Below are 18,337 nucleotides of genomic sequence, written 5' to 3'. Positions count from 1 at the left end.
TATGCCAAGTACTTACTGCACCCTATATTTCCCTTCAGTTCCCTTGCTGTATAGTACTGTCCTGCTTATACATCTGCATTCTTAAGGACTTGTACATTTTATTAAAACAGAGATTTTGACATAGTGCCATTAGTGTGCCAGCTGACTTGTTCGTTTGGTAAGACATTAAGGAGGTGTAACAGAGGATAAGACGGTAGAGTATTTTGCAACGAAATGGAGGGGAAGAAGAATCAAAACTTTCCAAAAATTTAGAGCTAAGATTCAAATACTGTTTTGTTAGACATTAAAGTACTGTATAACTGGCATGGTATTAGAATCCAAATGTAATGTGTTTTCATAGTAAACCAAAGTACAGAAAAGATAATTTAAAACAGCCCCAGACATATTTTTTTTAAAAGTAAAAGCGAATTTAGCGAGGGCAATGGCTAGATCTCTCCTCTTCCCTCCAGTCCTTTGCAAATCTCAGGGTGTTACAGGGACCTTTCGCAGCCTCGGAACCAAAGGCGCGAGGGCCTCTGTTGCGGGCGGACGAGGGTCCGGTTCGTCCGTCCGTGCCAGGTTCCCCCACGTCTGGGACTGACTCGAGCGGGAAATTTCAGGCACACCGGCAACACGGTGGTCATCTCTGCCTCCAGTCAGAGGCCAGGAGAGAAATCTTCGTGCCTCAGGTGAGGAGAAGGCCGCGGAAGCCGCCCCGCCCTAGTGCGCCGTGGAGGTCGCCAGGTCGCCTGGTGGAGGAACACGCCCCCCCCCCCCCCCCCGGCTGTGAACCGCGCTTAAGTCGGGTCTCGCCCGAGTCCGATGCTGGGAACAGGCTGGATCCTTCCTCTCGCTCTCTCCGTCTGGGGGCTGGCCTCCGAGTGTAAGCATTACATTTGCACACAGGGTTTCCTTGCCCGAGGGCAGTTCTTAGCATCCTTGAGACCCAGGCTTCGCAGGCAGCACGTTCCTAAAAGGACGAGCAGCTGCCGGTGCGGTGGGCTCCAGGGCTCCCGCCGAACTTGCTGGAAGGTAGCCGGTGAAGGGCGTGCGCAGGCTGCCACACCGCCTGCTGTTGAGGCCTGCTTCCCTGACTCCACTTTGTCCTGTTGCGGAGGGAGTGCACATGACCCTAAGCCAGTGAAAACGGGTGGCCTCAGAAGCCTGCGGAGGACTCTGGTAGGAGCCCGGGCCACAGAGGAGAGGGAAAGCAGAGAAACTACCAAAGAGGAAGATGAGTCACGCGTAGCCCTTCTCCCTGTTGACCCAAGTTAGTGGCCAGTTCGTTCATAATAAAATCTTTAGGCTTTGTACCTTGAGTAGAGTTGAATAAATACATAGAAGTTGAATACCGTAGAAAGGAATGAAAGACTGATGATAGCTTTTTTTGGGGGGGGGGTCTACAGTACCCCTTGCTTTTCCTCATGTAGTTCAGGTTCCTGTATTGTAATTGATGCCTTTTAAAAATTATCAAAATTGCCGGGGATTTAGCTCTGGTTCAGCCGCCTGCCTCGAAAGTGCAAGGTCCTGAGTTCGATCCCCGGTACCCAAAAAAAAAAAAAAAAAAATCAAATTATGAGATAATATACATGCATAGTCAGCATAAGGTCGTTAAATTACATGAATTCATAAAATAGTTCCAATAGGTTATGTTTATATCTTGGGGGCGGGGATTGCAGATTGTGGGAGTAGACTGCTCTATAGCTCTCTGTGTGACCTTTGGGAAATTATTTAATACTTCCATTTTCCTCTTGTAAAATGGAATAATACCTACCTACAAAAGTGATGGTAAGGATTGGATGAGTTAGAACATTTATTGTGCTAAGAGTAGTACTTAGTAATTGCTAGACTAATGTTAGACACTATTTTGAAAACCATTACTAAGTTATAGTAAGCTTTCTAGAAAGTTATAGTAAGCTTTCTGGAAAGGCCAAAGAATAATTAGCAATTTACCAATTTGTCATTGCTTAATATCCAGAAATACACTTAAAAACTCATTTCTAGTCTATTTTTTTTGCCAGTTTTTTCTGTATCATGATGCCACATAATTCAGTGTGTTGTATCTTTAATAAAGTTGACATATCCTCAAGGTGATATCTTATTCAAGTTACATTTATATAATATATATTCACATTCCATTCTATTTTAATAATATGTGTGATTACCTTTTTATTTTCTGTTGAAAAGTAAATGAAGATATTTAAGAATGTGTTTCTTGAAGAATTTTGAGAACATGTGGTTTTTGGTAGGCTCAGTCAAGTTTAATTGGCTAAAGTGAGGATTGATAAGAATATGTATTCTGTGGGCTCTGGAATTTATCATACATTTTTCTTTTTTTTTCCCCCAGGAAGACATTATTAAGCACCTAGTATACATCAAATTTTGTGGATACAAGGGTGTAGGTCTTAACTCATAATCCATGAAGAAAAAAGAGTAGTGTTAACTAGGTATTTCAATCATATTAAAAACACTGTTTCAAAGCAGTTGGATAAAATGCACAATGTTTTCAAAAGATCTTATGTTAGTAATTCATAAATAACTTTTCCCCTCTGAATTTAAAAGAATTACAACTTGCAGAAGAAAATAGAGCCAGTATGAGAAGTTAAAGAAATGTTATCAATTGTTTACTTGATTTTTCTTATTTTTATATTTTTTACTTTTTTATTACTTAAATTCTTTTATTGGTACATTTTCGGTATACAGCACATTTACATTTCTCATTGGGAACTTGTACCTTTACATGATGCATCTTGGTTCTTATTTCTTCCCCATTCCTAGCCCTCCCTTCACGCCCTCCACCCTTCCCTATTTACAAAGACTTTATTTCCATTTTTTCCATTTCTCATCATTTTTCCTTTCCCTTCTTTCCTTTCCCCTGCCCCTCCCACTACCCCTACCCCTTTGGACCTTTTCTTCCTATTTTACATTATCGATTATTCATTCTAATCATTGGTACATTTTAGTTATACAATATAATGACATTCATCATTGGAAATTTGCACCTTTGCATAATCTCTCTTGGTTCTTGTTTTTCCCCCTTGCCCAGCTCTCCCTTCAACCCCTCCATCCCTCCCTATTTACAAAGATTTTGTTTCCATTTTTCCATTTTCTCATATTAATTCCATTCCCTTCTTTCTTTTCCCCTACCCCTCCCACTTCCCCTTCCCCTTTGCCCCTTTTTTTCCTATTTCACATTATCTATTATACATGTGTGTCCTATTTACTTCATTTAAGAGTATCACCTCAGTGTGCATCCATTTAGCTAGCCAGACATCCTCACTGGAGGAAAGATAGCTTCTTTAATAAATGGTGCTGGAAAAATTGGGTTTCAACTTGCCGAAGATTAAAATTAGACCTATATCTCTCACCATGCACTAAACTAAAATCGAAATAGATTAAAGATCTAAATATTAAAATAGAAACGCTGAATCGGCTGGAACAGAGGTTAGGTAGAACTCTTGAAGACATTGGTGTAGGAAAAGATTTTATGAACAAAACCTCAGTTGCCTGTTTACTTGATTTTTGAGTACAGGGGACAGACAAAGGTGGCTTTGGCTTTAATTCCATCACCCCACAACAACTGAACAAACAGACAGAAAAGGTGGATATAGAAAGCTAAAGTGTGCTCTGATACGTGTGCATAAAATCATAAACTGATGCAAGCTTTGTTAACATGTTTCCTCAGAGGCTAACCATGATAAACCCACAAGATTGTCAGTGGCTGACTATCTTCCTTTCTTTTTGTATTTTCATGTCTAGTCTTTTCCCAGGAATGATCTTTTGTACAAATATGAGAATTTTGCATTATAAGAGAAACAGACAGAAAAGCGAGAAATAAAAGGCCATCTGACTATAACCTAGGACATTTGTCATCCTTTTACTCATCCAGATAGTTTTTGAAATAATTTGAACTCATTGAACCCATTCTTTTTTTTTTAATAAAGATGCAGCTTGCTTTCTTTTCTTTCCTTTTCTTTCTTTCTTTCTTTCTTTCTTTTCTTTCTCTTTCTTTATTTTGGAACCAGGGATTGAACTCGGGACATTGGGCTCGCGAGGCAGGCACCGAAACCACTGAGCTAAATCCCCGGCCCTCCCATTCTTTAGAATTAAAGTTCGAAAATATATTTTTCAGAAAAAGATGACTGCATAACCAATTTTCTTATCCCTGCTGGTTAAAACGTTAATAGTTCTAGAGCTTGTTAGACCACATTAAAAGTTATATTTAAGTTACATTTCTGCATTCACTCAGTCCCTTATTTCATATAAGGAGGTTGGTCACCTTCACTTGCTCAGGTCATGAGTCACAGTTTTTGATGTGTTAAATATTTCATATTAATGTACTTTCTCCAAAGTATTTTAACTCTGTTTTTAAAAAAATCCAACAAGTCTCGTGTTTTAAATTTCTTTTCTAGATTTGTTGACGTACAGAATGCTTCGATACCCATATTTATGTAGATGTATATATAAAGAGTGTTTTTCATACTGGTTGGAATCTGGCATACTTAATTTAGATGCCTGGCAAAAAAAATTACATACTACAACAGGAAGATGGAATGAGTATAAAACCCAAGCGCAAGCAGGTCAAACTGGAGCCCAGGAATCGCACACATCTCCAAATAGAGATTCTGACACCGTGGCTGAATTGCATATTCCGGTGATGGTGAATGAAGTCGTTCGTTGTTTGGCACCACAAAAAGGGCAGGTGAGTAAACTGAGATATCATTTACTTATGTAATATTCGCCATTTTAAAGAGTACAGTGGAGAGTTGTTACTATATTCATGAGGCTTTGCAGTCATAACTCCTGCATCTAATTCAGGAACATTTCCTCTCCCTCGTAGGAAACCTCATATCCATGTGCATTCAGTCCCCACTGAGTTTATTCCCTCAGCCCCTGACCACCGCTCATCGACTTTCTGTCTTTATGGATTTGCCTCTTCCAGACATTTTATATAGATTCATATAATAATATGGCATTTTGTCTTTGCTTCTTTTACTCAGTGTATTTTCAAGTTTTGCCCATGTTGTAGGACATATTTGTCTTTATTCCTTTTTTTTTCAGTGGTACTGGAGATGGAACCGGGGCACTGTGCATGTGAGATAAGCGCACCCCACAGAGCCACACCCCCTGCCTGCCGACTTAGTTCTTTTTGATGCCTGAATCAGTCCATCATGTGGACACACCACATGTTGTTCATCCATTTATTGCTTGGTTAGCATTCATATTGTTTCTACTGTGTAGCTATCGTCAGTTGGCTATTAGGAACATTTGTATACAAGTTTTTATATCCACATGGGTTTTCAGTTCGTTGGTGGGCATACCTAAGAATTGCCAACATCGTGCCTCTGGTGCTTTGGGTCTGTGATGAAGTCTGAGAGGGTTACTCGGACAAAAGCAACGTGGCAGCAGTGGTCAGACAACCACTGGGTCCCTAACAGATGAGCGGCTTACAGTGGAGAAAAGGAGGTGATTCATGGACAGTGACAGCGTGGGTTTTCTATGGTGCCCAACTGAAAACTTGGGAATAGTTTATTTCTGAAGTAAACCAAAGATGATTGGTGTCATGGAAAGTGAAAGTGCTGATACAGGAGGACTGATCTGTGCATGGTGTGTGTGTGTGTGTGTGTGTGTGTGTGTGTGTGTGTGTAGAGAACTGGCTCAGGAAGTGAGGAACCCTTCACCTGCAGGGTGGGCTTGCAGGCTGGAGAGCCAGGGAAGAGCCCCTAGTTGAGCCCAGAAGCAGTCAGGCTGTGCCTGTCCGAGGCCTCCGTTCTGTTGCATGAGGGCTGTTCGCTGATTGGATGAGGTCTGTGCTACGAGGGTAACCTGATACAGGAAGAACCCACCAGTGTAAATGTTGCTCTCACTCCAAAGTCACCTTCACAGAAATATTAGGAATACTGTTTGATCAGATTTCTGGGTACTGTGATCCAACCAAGCTGATACATGAAATTAAGTATCACACTTATCTTACTTATGGTACTGCTAGCAGGATTCAATAAGGTCTTTTTCATGAAAAGCTTTAAAATCAGGGAGGAGGTCACAAAAATGTTAGGTGATATACTATCCCCAAAAAGGGTGGAAAGGTTTTGATAATTACATTCACACAAGAAAAATATATTTAAAAAGCAGATTTTTTCCAATGTCTGCTTATCACTTAATACTGATAATGTTCTTAATGTAGTGACCGTAGAAATAAAACTTCTTATTGTAGAAGCTTTTGCTTTTGCCTAAGTCATATTTTCATTTTAAAAGTCACGTCTTGCTGCTTTTCTCAGCATGTAGGAGCACATACAGATTAACAGCAAAGATTTAAGAGCAGAGATTCTGAAACTGGACTGTCTCAGCCCAAGTCTGTCTAGGATGTGTGCCCATGCTCCCACCCACCCACCCACACACTAAGTTCTGAGCTATATGTGTGAGAGAAGACATGAACTTGATGCTGCTCGTGTACAAGCTGTCAATAATACAAAGTGGGTTTTCTTCATCATGAAATTGTTTACCTTTCCTCAGACAGTGTTTACATAACAAAATAATTCCAGCATTCTTGTGTGTTAAGCCTATAGCTCAATGCTGTCACATTGTAGGGACTCTAAAATAAATATTCATGAAATACGAACTGAATAATTAAGTGGGGTAAGACTTTGTGTTGAGTACAACTTATTTAAATGAAATCTCTTCATTTTCTTAAAGATTCATTATGCAAAGATAGCAATGAAAACCTATACTACAGTGGTTTTTTTAAAGGTATATTTATATATGATACATTTTGTGCACATACACACATATATAATATGTGTTGGGGGCAAGTGACATCAGTGGGTTGAATTTGACTTCTTGAACCTCAAAAACCAAAGAACCAGGATCAATTTACTGAACCCTAGTACCAAAACCAAATATTTATTTTGTACTAACTCATGGAGTAGAAAAACAAACAAAAAGAAATCCCACTAAGTTTTCTAGTACATTTGTAGCAATATCTGTCTTTTTTCTAAAACCAAATGTAATAAAATTAGATGATTCTATAACTTGACCTACTTGACTGGCATTTCATTCCATGCAAATTCCTGACGAAAGTAATGTTGGTTTACTTTCACATTTCCACTGGTCTGACCTGGGTTGGGTTTACCAGTAACTTTTTATAGAAAGTTTAATTTTATGAATGTTATTTCTGAAAACTTTCATGTGAGGTACACAGAGAGACGTTGTTATTCTTCCCTCTCTGGCTGTCTGGCAGACAGCTTTATTCACTCTTCCCTTAATCTTTAAGTAATAAAGAACTGGTGACAGCCCTTGGACAGGAAAGGTCTTCTTTCCACCCCGATCCATTATCTGACTCTCTTCTTCCTGAGCCTTTTCCCCAAAATCATTTTCCTTTGCAAGCTGAGTCATACATCCACTCATATCAGTCACCCACTTAATTACTGTTTCTACATCATCTTCTGGAGACTTTACAGATGAAATGTCTGATCATAAGAGGAGCTTCACAAAATTTCTTGATACAAGCTAAAGTGAAGTCTAGGGCATTTCATAGTTATTTGTTCATTTTTTAATATTTAAAATATACCGATTTAAAGACCATACTGGTTTTTGGGATTTCTTCAAAATCACAGCTAGTTTACTACTGTGTACTGATATTAAATTAGTCTTACAGATATATTTATAAATATTTACTAGTTTGTATTATATGGAAAAGATATGCTCGTCTTCCACTCCCTTGTGAGGTACAGAAGGAACTATCATTGTTTCTCCATGCTTAGTTTTTATCTCACATTCTGAGTAATGTTTTGTAAGTAATGTTTTGTATTAGTGACTTAGAAACATATTCTTGCTTTTGAAATGTTTCACTGTAGGCTACATTATCAACTTTTCATTCCCAATTTCTGAAAACTGAAGAAATAAGTATTATGTCATCTCACAGCTTCCATGAGTGCTGTTATAAGGAAGATGCTCTTTGTGAAAAAGGACTTGTCCTAATAGCGGTGCAGATTCGGCCAAGTGCCTCGTGGCCATGTCCGTTTCCTCGCGTGGTTACCATTTGGACAGTGAGTTCATGGAGGTCAGTTGCTGAGAATGATGATGTAACAAGTACTGTGAGCTCAGTAAACATCCAACTGTCCTGATCACGGGGAAAGAAAGATGAGGGTTGGCAGCTACATGAAAAACAAACTTAAGGAGAGAAGTGCCGGGAGATGGCAAAGGTGGAAGCAGCAGCCTGGGCCTTGGAAAGGGCGGCGCTCTCTGGCCGGAGTACCCCTCCTCGCCGTCCTGCGGCCGTGAGCCCAGCTGTGCTTCCCAGCCTGCACAGGGGACACATTCACCGAGTCCTGTGTGTTTCTCCTTCATAAGACGCATAACATTCTAAAACCACAGCTTTTCTGAGTGCCTTCATTCTGTGGATGTCTCTCAGTAGCTTGCTTCCTAGGAAGTTATGGACATGTTTGTCTGGCAGTGCTTCGCCAGAGGTCTGCCACACAGTGGTCTCAAATGACATTTTAATCAAATGAATAAATGTTAAATAAGCCAGAGGATAGATGTGAGGAACCGATGAAGTGAATGTCCCTTGGCTGTTGAGGTTCCTCTCTGGGTTAAAACTTAAATAACTTCAGCCTCCGAGTGGCAGGCCTTGTCTGATCTGGCAGCTGTAGAAACTCAGTGATGAAACACAGGAAGACCAAGAAAATGAGCTGATATCTAAGTTAAAGCGATAGATTTATCATGAGGAATTGGCTAAGGTTGCAGTGTTTGGTGGATGAATATTGTTTTAATATCCTGACATTTATTATGAATGTTTAATATTATTAGATTTGCTACAGTTGTCATGGTACTGCCAATGGTAAATGTTTTCCTTTAAAATTTTTTTAGTTTTTATTTTTTGTGGGGCTCGAACCTAGGGCCTCATGCAAGTCAGGCAGGTGTTCTACCACGGAGCTACACTTCCAGCCTAATAATTTTCTTCATAAAAACTGTATTATGTTCTGTATAATGGAAATCTCAACATCAATAGCACTATTTTACGTGCAAATCCTTGTAATCTTTAATGCAGAGTAAACGCCAAACAGAAAATGCTAGAGCTGTGCTTTCCCTCGTTAATGATGAATCTGATGCCCAGGAGGAGTTTTGCCTGACCAGATCTTCAGAGAGCTAGGAACCCTTCTAAGGGCCAAGAGTAGCAGCATAGCAAACAAGTAGTTGGATCCCCTTAGAAAGACCTTTCAAGGTTTCAGATGGAACGGACTCTAGTGTAGCGTTGTTCTCCTACTTCTTCGAATACGGGTTTCCTTGAGAAAAAATTTCACATAGCATCTTATGTTTGAAGAATGTTTCTGTCTTAAAACATCATGTAGCACATTAAATGGCCTTTGTATTAAAATGCCTTCTGGAGTGAGATATTTCCAGTGATGTGCTGGTAAATGTTTAACACTTGGCTCTGGGAGTGGGGCTTGGCTATGAATTAAAAAAAAAAAAAAGCAAAACCCCTGATCTGCAGTGTTTGCACATTTCTGTATTACACACTATCTTTCTGTTACCCTCTTCAAGCTGCCAGCCTGAGGCCCCTGAATGTAGATTTGGTCTCTGCTTGCTTCTTCACCTGACTTCTGTATCTGGTGAAAATGCAGTCCTCTGCACGCTGCAGCGTTTCATACTCCTGTGCCCTTGCTTTTCCTTATGACCTATTGTTTCATATTTTAAATCTGGGTTTGTAAATTCACTCATCTTCAAGGGTCTATGAAAAGTTAGCCACTGTCTTCTCTCCATCACCTCAGAACCTTGTCCTTGTTAAAACTATGGAGCGCTTTACACTGTGTTATACCTTCTCCTTTGTTGCCATTAGACTGGAAGCTCATTCAGAACAGGAATAATGTTTTTGTCCTTTTTTGTATGCTACTGAGGATTGAACTCAGGGCCTTCCACATACTAGGCAAACAGTCTGCCACTGAGCTACATCCTCAGTCCTCTCATTTAATTTTGAGATGAGCTAGCTAAAGTTGGCAGGTTCCAACTTTTATTGGGATCCTCCTGCCTTAGCCTCCAGGGCAGCCAGGATTATGGGCATGTGCTGCTGCACCTGCCTCTTTTTTGTGCTCCCAGCACCAGTAGGGTTCCTGATTCATAGTGGGAGGGCCCTACATGTTTATGTGAACTAGAATTATGCCTGTGATTTGTCAGTGTAATGAACTGATAGAATTCAGTTGGCTTTCTCACTACCCCGTGGGGACCTGAGGAGAGCTCTGTCCTTGGGCTGTAGTCACACAGCGAAGGCTTGCTTCACTTGTGTAATAAATTTAGAAGGAAGCCCTTTTGATTCTTTTAATAAATCTTTAAACGATCACAAAGCTTTACTGGCTGGAGGTGGGGTATGGGTCTATGGTGGGACAGGTCAGCCGCCATATGTGAGGCCAGGCTCGGTCTTCAGTGTCCCACACAGACGTCGCAGGGAGGGAGAGTCATGGTGGGCAGCATGGCTGAGAACGGCCATCTTAGTGAAGTGAAATATTTTAGAGGAAAACTTCTGAAAGAAACTGTTCTTTTCATATTACTTTGTAGTTTCCAGAAATTGATGATTGTTTTATAATAATGAGAGCATTCAAGTAAAATGAATTGTTTTGTTAATTTTACTGTTGCAGGTTTTTTTATTTGTTGCATATTTTGTCTATGAATATTTCTGAAGAATATCTTTAGTATATGTTTAAAAATCCTGTTAGTATTGGATTTCATGATTCGTTTTGTGTTTCTTATATGTAAAACTTTATTAGTGATATATTTGTTATCTGTTACTTGAACTATTGTTATCATTTATTTATCATTTATTGGGAACCCACACTGTCCGGTGACATGGTGAACATTTTGCAGAGTGTTATTAAAATATGTTAGGGAGTAAACAATAGTACACACAAAGCAGTTACACAATAATTGAATATTCAACTTTTGTATTTGATTATTTAAAAAATAATTTTTATAAGATACTTAGAAAAATTATGGTCTATCAAACTGAACTAATATATACTAGTTAATTCCATATTACTCAAACTATCAAATTTAGAAATTCTATTTCAGGGAGTTATGTAAAGGCAAATGGATCTCACTGGTGAATTTACATAGTTTTTCTAATGAGAATGTATGTTAATATAAAATGCTTATCATATCACTTTGTAAGACATTTAAAAACTGATGCAGAAATATTTTTTTTGGTTATCTTTTCAAATTTTACTTGATGTCTATAAAGAAATAAGGCTTTTAGGTAAAAGAGTTACTTAGTCATCCCAAAAATGTTAGTGTCTTTAATGATCCTTTAATAAAAATACAACTCACACAAAATTCACACTATCATAGGTAATTTTTTAAAATAAGTGTTTTGGCTGTTACTTTTTAATATAAACAAAAGTGAATAGTGAATCCTTTTTTTTTTTGGCTTTTTGAGACAGGTTCTCACTATGTAGTTCAGGCAGTGATCCTCCTGCCAAATGCTAGGATTACAGGCTTGTGCGCCACCACGCCCAGCGTATGATACAATCCTTAAAAGTCTATGGCTGATAAAATCCCTAGATATGGAGAGAATCTAAATGAGCCCGGTGAGCCAGGGACTTCTTATAGAAGACACCAAAGGCGTGGCTCATGAAAGAAAGCACTGATAAGCTGAGCTTCACCAAAGATCAAGATCTCTGCTCCATGAAAGAAACCCTGCCAAGAAAATGCAAAGACAAGCTACAGATGAGGAGACAATGTTTTCAGGAGATATAGGACTATTACCCAAAATACACAAAACATTCTCTTAGTGCAGGATCCTTTAGCCCCTTTGGGAGACAGGAGGGCAGTTCTTACAGAACTGACCGCACTCTTGGTATACAATCCAACAATCAGTCTCCTTGGTATTTTCCCAAAGGAATTGAAAAGATGGCCACACAAAATCTGCACAAATTGCTACGTTTATAGCAGCTTTGTTCATAATCACCAAACTTGGAAGAAACCCACATGTTGTTCAATACATAATTGAATAAAGTGTGGTACCTCTAGACAGTGGAATGTCAGTGTTAAAAAGAAGTGAGCTCTGAAGCAGTGAAAAGAGTGGAAGAAACTAAGTGCTTTTTACTAAGTGCATGTTACTAAGTGACAGAGCCATCAGAAAAGGGCACATATTGTAGGTCCAACCATATGACATCCTGGAAAAGTCAAAAATATGGAGACAGTGAGAAGATGAGTGGTTGCTAGGATTTTCAGGGGGAGAGTCAGCAGAGCACAGGAAAAACTTAGGTTAGTGAGACTACTTTGTGTGACACCATAAGGTGGGTACATGTTGTTATACCTTTTTCCAAACCTATGAAGTACACATCACCACAAGGGTGGTTTGGGATAATAATGATGTGTCTGTGTAAATAACTCAGGTAACAAATGGTCCACTTTGGTGGGGGCTGTTGATGTTTGGGGACATTGCTTTTAAAAAATATTTGTACATGTTTGTAGTACATGTATACATGTTTGTAGATAATGATAACATTTATCACAGGGAGTTCATACATGGACATAACATTAACTTTTTTCATTGGGAGGGAGACTGCTTTATAGTGGCAAGAGTTTGTGCTTAATCTCTGTAACTTTTAGTTTTCCTGTGAACACAGAATTACCCTAAAAAATAAATGTATTAAAAAGAAATCTTTGATCCAGATAGCATCAAAAATAAATGTATCTCCATGGCTGAGAAAAATGATACTCTTCCACATTTGGAAGTCAGATACATGTACTGAATTTTCAACTTACTAAGACCCATTCTTCTGGTTCAGGAAATAGAGAGGACCTGAGACAGCAGGAGCTCGTTCTGTATGGGAAGCCAGGGAGAGGAGAGAGGCAAGGGAGGTTTTTCTGTTCCCAGAGCACATTCCTGTGAGTCATCCTGCATACGGGTTGCTCTCTATTTAGGTCAGCATTAGTCCCTGATCAATAGTCTAATCATAGCTACAGCAAGAGGCTGGGCCCACTGGCTCTGTCTTTTCCATTCTTCTTCTAAGTCTCATATTGTTTTTGTGAAGAGTGGTGGGAAGTGTACCTTGACCTTTTGAGTTCTCACAACATTTTATTTCACTCTTCCACTGCCTTCTCATACAACAAACTACTGAGCTGTAAGTAACATACTTAAATTGTTACTTTGTAATAAACCAAGTTGCAAAACCTTATGGTGACTCATCTTATACTGTTCTGTTATAAATATATATATATATATATATTTGTTTGGATGTACATACATTTGTTATATATATTATATATATATTTGTTTGGATGTATATACATTTGTTATATATTATATATATATTTGGATGTATATGCATTTGTCATATATATATATTTTTATATATATATATATATATATATTTGTTTGGATGCTAGTGGCTACCCCCTTTGGGTGAAACAAATACTATTTACCAAGAGGTACGATGCACTTAAGATTTTATTTTCCTTGATGAATGTTGTTTTAGAAAGTATGTGCATTTTTATGTTTTTTTCATTTTTTATAGACCATGAACTTGACTTTTTAATCTTCAGTATTTGAGATATGGTTGTATCCCATTACATACTAATTTAGGTGCGTATTATATCCTTGTCCTATTTATTTGCTCTGCCACATAAAGTGTTTTTCTGTATTTATGATTAAATTCCAAATTAGAGACTAATCCTTTTTGTATTCATATTTTCTTTTAGAAAGCAAAAAAATTAATTGTAGATATTGAATATATTCATAAAGATGGAGAATTTTCCACTTGAGGCCAGTGTATCCTGAAGGAGTGTTTTTAATAATAACATAGACTTCTGCATTCTACAAGGTTTTATTGTTGAATGTGATTTTATTGTTGAAACAATTTTGGATGCTGTTTCCTGTGCGTTTCATTCGTATCAATTTCAGTAGTATTCTGTAGAGAGTGTTGTGTCACACACAGAGATAAGTAGAAAGTCTCTAGTGCTTCTGTTCTCCTGGTGCAGTGGCAGTGCCTGGACTCTACTGGACGGGAATGCTCCCCGCTTGTGACGAGACAGCGTATGCTTGTCCTCCTCGGGTTAGTTCCTGGGCGCGGATGGCCCCTGAGACCTTCGCAGTCTGTGTCCCGCTGATCCCGGGCAGCCAGTGTGGCCTCGTGTGCCTGGAGAGCGGATCCCTAGCCTCCTCGCGCGGTGGCCCCGAGCATGCTTTGCCCTTGCGGCATTCCCAGCCTGCTGCGGAAGGACCCGCGTCAGCTCGCTGGACTCCACGGCGCTTCGTCTCAGCTTGATCTCATTCTCACGAGGAAACCTTGCGTGTTTAATAGCAGAGTGGGATGAGAAAGCGCTGAGACAAAGGTTTGGGAAAAACTGACAAGTGCCATTCAGTAACCGAGGCTTAGAATGAAGACAGAGAAAGGGGGCGTCAAAGAAAACTGAAGAGGATGACTTGAAGGATAAAGGTGTTAATTCTTAGGAAGGGAACAAACTCCATACGTATGTATTCTTTATGTTTTCTTCAGCACGTAGCTACCCTAAGTCTCTTCTCTGTGGCGATGATTCCAGTCTTACTTTATAGCAGAAATAATGAAGCAATTGCAGCTTAGTTGCCTTCCTGCCTCCCATTTTAAGGGGGATATCGAAAATTTTTGTCATAAAGGCACAGAAACTTGGGTGTACAAAACCCATCTTTGTTATCTATTGATGAATTATTAATTTTAATCTTATAAGTTTTATTATATTAAACAATGAGTACTTAACAGGAAAAAATAAAGTATTGAATTTTTAATATTTATTGTCATAAAATAGCATCAAAATTTTCTTTTTTTATTACTTAAATTCTTTTATTGGTACATTGTAGGTACACAACACAATTACATTTCTCATTGGGAACTTGTACCTTTACATGATGCATCTTAGTTCTTATTTTTTCCCCATTCCTAGCCCTCCCTTCACGCCCTCCACCCTTCCCTATTTACAAAGACTTTGTTTCCATTTTTTCCATTTCTCATCATTTTTCCTTCCCCTTCTTTCCTTTCCCCTGCCCCTCCCACTACCCCTACCCCTTTGGACCTTTTCTTCCTATTTTGCATTATCGATTATTCATTCTAATCATTGGTACATTTTAGGTATGCAATATAATGACATTCATCATTGGAAATTTGCACCTTTGCATAGTCTCTCTTGGTTCTTGTTTTTCCCCCTTGCCCAGCCCGCCCTTCAACCCCTCCATCCCTCCCTATTTACAAAGATTTTGTTTCCATTTTTCCATTTTCTCATATTAATTCCATTCCCTTCTTTCCTTTCCCCTACCCCTCCCACTTCCCCTTCCCCTTTGCCCTTTTTCTTCCAATTTCACATAATCTATTATACATTTTAGTCCTTATTTACACTTTCAGTTTCTCACACCAGAGAAACTATTCAGTATTTATACATGTGTGTCCTATTCATTTCACTTAAGAGTATCGCCTCAATGTGCATTCATTTAGCTGTAAATGTCTCTAATTTCTTATTTTTTATGGCTGAGTAGCACTCCATTTTATAAAGAAACACATTTTCTTTATCCAGTCTCCAGTTGATGGGCATTTGGGCCGTTTCCAAGTTTCAGCTATTACAAATTGTGCTGCTATGAACATGGGTGCACATATATCATTTTGGTATGATTCTTTTAATTCTTTGGGGAAGATCCCCAGCAGTGGAATAGCTGGGTCAAATGGGACTTCCAGTCCTAGTTCTTTGAGGTATCTCCATACTGATTTCCACAGTGGTTGCACCACTCTACACTCCCACCAGCAGTGGAGCAGGGTTCCTCTTTCCCCACAGCCCTGCCAGCATTTGTTATTGGTTGATTTCATGATAACAGCCATTTTTTTCTGGAGTGAGGTGGAATCTCAGCGTTCTTTTCATTTGCATCTCTCCAGTGACCAGTGATGCTGAACATTTTTTCATGTATTTATTTGCTATTTCTACTTCTTTGTCTGAGAAATGTCTGTTCATTTCAGATGCCCATTTACACATTGGGTCTTGGAACTTGGGAGGTCTGATCTTTTTAAGTTCTTTATAGATTCGAGATAGTAGTCCTTTGTCTGAGAAACAGCAGGTGAAGATTTTTTTCCTCACACTGTGGGTTGTCTCTTCACACTGCTGGTGGTTTCTCTTGCTGTCCAGAAGCTTTTTAATAAGAAGAGATCCCACTTGTTAATTGTTTGTGCTAGTTCACGGGCAACTGAGGTTTTGTTCATAAAATCTTTTCCTAAATCAATGTCTTCAAGAGTTCTACCTAACTGCTGTTCCAGCTGGTTCAGCATTTCTATTTTAATATTTAGGTCTTTAATCCATTTCGATTTTAGTTTAGTGCATGGTGAGAGATATAGGTCTAGTTTTAATCTTTGGCAAGTTGAAATCCAATTTTTCCAGCACCATTTATTAAAGAGACTATCTTTCCTCCAATGAGGGTGTTTGGCTCCTTTATCGAGGATGAGATGGCTGAGTGTGTCTGGTGTTGTTTCTGCATCTTCTAGTCTGTTCCAGTGGTCCTCAGGTCTGTTTCTTTGCCAGTACCATGCTGTTTTTATCACAGTAGCTTTGTAGTATAGTTGCAAGTTGGGGATTGTGATACACCCTGCCATGTCTCTGTTACCTAGAATTGCTTTTGCTATTCTGCATCTCTTCTTGTTCCAAATGAATTTTTGGATTGCTTTCTCAAGGTCCATGAAGTTGGCTGCTGGGATCTCAATTGGAAATTGCATTGAATCTGTATAGCAGTTTTGGAAGTATGGCCATTTTCACTATATTGATCCTTCCTACCCTGTAGCAGGGGATGTCTCTCCATTTTCTGATATCTGTAATCTCTCTTTTCAGAGTGCTATAGTTTTCAGAGAAGAGGTCTTTGATTTCTTTCATTAGGTTGATTCCTAGGTATTTCAGTTTTTTGGATGCTATTGTGAAAGGAATTATTTGCCCTATTTCCCTCTCAGTGAGACTGTTTGTTATTCCTGTAGAGGAAAGCTATTGATTTTTGTGTGTTGACTTTGTATCCAGCTACTTGACTGAATTTGATTATTAAGACTAGAAGACTTTTGGTGGAGTTTTTGGGGTCTTCTATATAGAGAATCATGTCATCTACAAATAATGACAATTTGACTTCTTCATTTCCTATCTTTATTCCTTTTATTTGTTTCTCTTGTCTAATTGCTATGGCTAATGTTTCCAAAACTATATTGAACAAGAGTGGTGATAGTGGACATCCTTGTCTTGTTCCTGATTTTAGTGTGGAGGATTTTAGTTTTTGATCATTTAGTATGATACTACCTGTTGGTTTTTCATAGATGGCTTTTATCAGTTTGAGGTAGAGACCATCTATTCCAATTTTTTGTAGGGTTTTTATCATAAATGCATGTTGGATTTTGCCAAATGCTTTTTCTGAGTCTATGGAGATAATCATATGGTTTTTGTCCTTGGCTCTATTGCTATAGTATATTACATTGATTTGCTTGTGTTGAACCATCCCTGTATCCCTGGGATGAATCCCACTTTATCAGGGTATATGATCTTCTTGATGATCTTCTGGATTCTATTTGCTATTATCTTATGAAAGATTTTTGCATCTGTGTTCATAGGTGGGATTGGCCTATAGTTCTTTTTGGTTGGGTCTTTCTCTGCTTTGGGGACCAAGGTGATGCTTGCTTCCAGGAATGAATTTGGGAGTATTGCTTCCCTTTTAATTTTATTGAAGAGTGTAAACAGTAGTGGCAGCAGTTCCTCTCTAGATGTCTTGTAGAATTCAGCAGTGAAGCCATCAGGGCCTGGGCTTTTCTTAGTTGATAAGTTTTTAATTACATTTTGAATTTCATTGGTTGATATTGGGTTGTTCAGAATTTTTAGGTCTTCTTTGTTCAACTTTGGTAATTCATATGTATCTAGGAATCTGTCCATTTCTTCTGTGTTTTCCATCTTATTGGCATATAGGTTTTGGAAGTAGGTATTGCTGACCCTCTGGATTTCTGCTGGGTCTGTTGTAATTTCACCCTTTTCATTCCTAATTGCATGGATTTGGGCCTTTCCTTTTTCTGATAAGGTTGCCTAAGGGTTTGCCAATTTTGTTGATTCTTTCAAAGAACCAACTCTTGGCTTCATTGATTTTTTTGTATTGTTCTCTTAGTCTCCATTGCATTTATTTCTCCTCTGGTCTTTATGATTTCCTCCCTTGTATGAGCTTTGGGTTTGTCCTGCTCTTCTTTTTATAGAAGCTTGAGGTTCAGCCTCAGGTTGTTTAATTGCGCTCGCTCTGTTTTCCTAATATGCATATTGACTGCTATGAATTTCCCTCGTAAGACTGCTTTCATTGTGTCCCATGGATTCCGATATGTTGTACTGTCATTGTCATTTAATT

General features: G+C 38.8%; 1 protein-coding gene across 2 annotated transcripts in view; it reads left to right on the top strand.

Moving 5' to 3' along the window:
* Positions 1–491: 491 nt before the first annotated feature.
* Positions 492–18,337, top strand: part of Mettl15 (methyltransferase 15, mitochondrial 12S rRNA N4-cytidine) — a 182,985-nt gene continuing 165,139 nt past the window's right edge. The window contains exons 1-2 of one of the 2 annotated variants that reach the window (XM_004851585.4): positions 492–668; positions 4,392–4,681. In XM_004851585.4, the coding sequence (XP_004851642.1) occupies positions 4,409–4,681 (273 nt within the window). In that variant the 5' untranslated portion in view covers positions 492–668; positions 4,392–4,408. Of the gene's footprint in view, positions 669–739; positions 863–4,391; positions 4,682–18,337 lie in introns of those variants that run through there. The other variant, XM_004851586.4, reaches the window with a different exon arrangement.

This window comes from Heterocephalus glaber, unplaced genomic scaffold, assembly GCF_053883595.1.
Source record: "Heterocephalus glaber isolate CG9 unplaced genomic scaffold, H.glaber_assembly_v1.0 deba00001428, whole genome shotgun sequence".
NCBI lineage: Eukaryota > Metazoa > Chordata > Mammalia > Rodentia > Bathyergidae > Heterocephalus > Heterocephalus glaber.
This window is presented reverse-complemented; position numbering and strand designations above follow the sequence as displayed.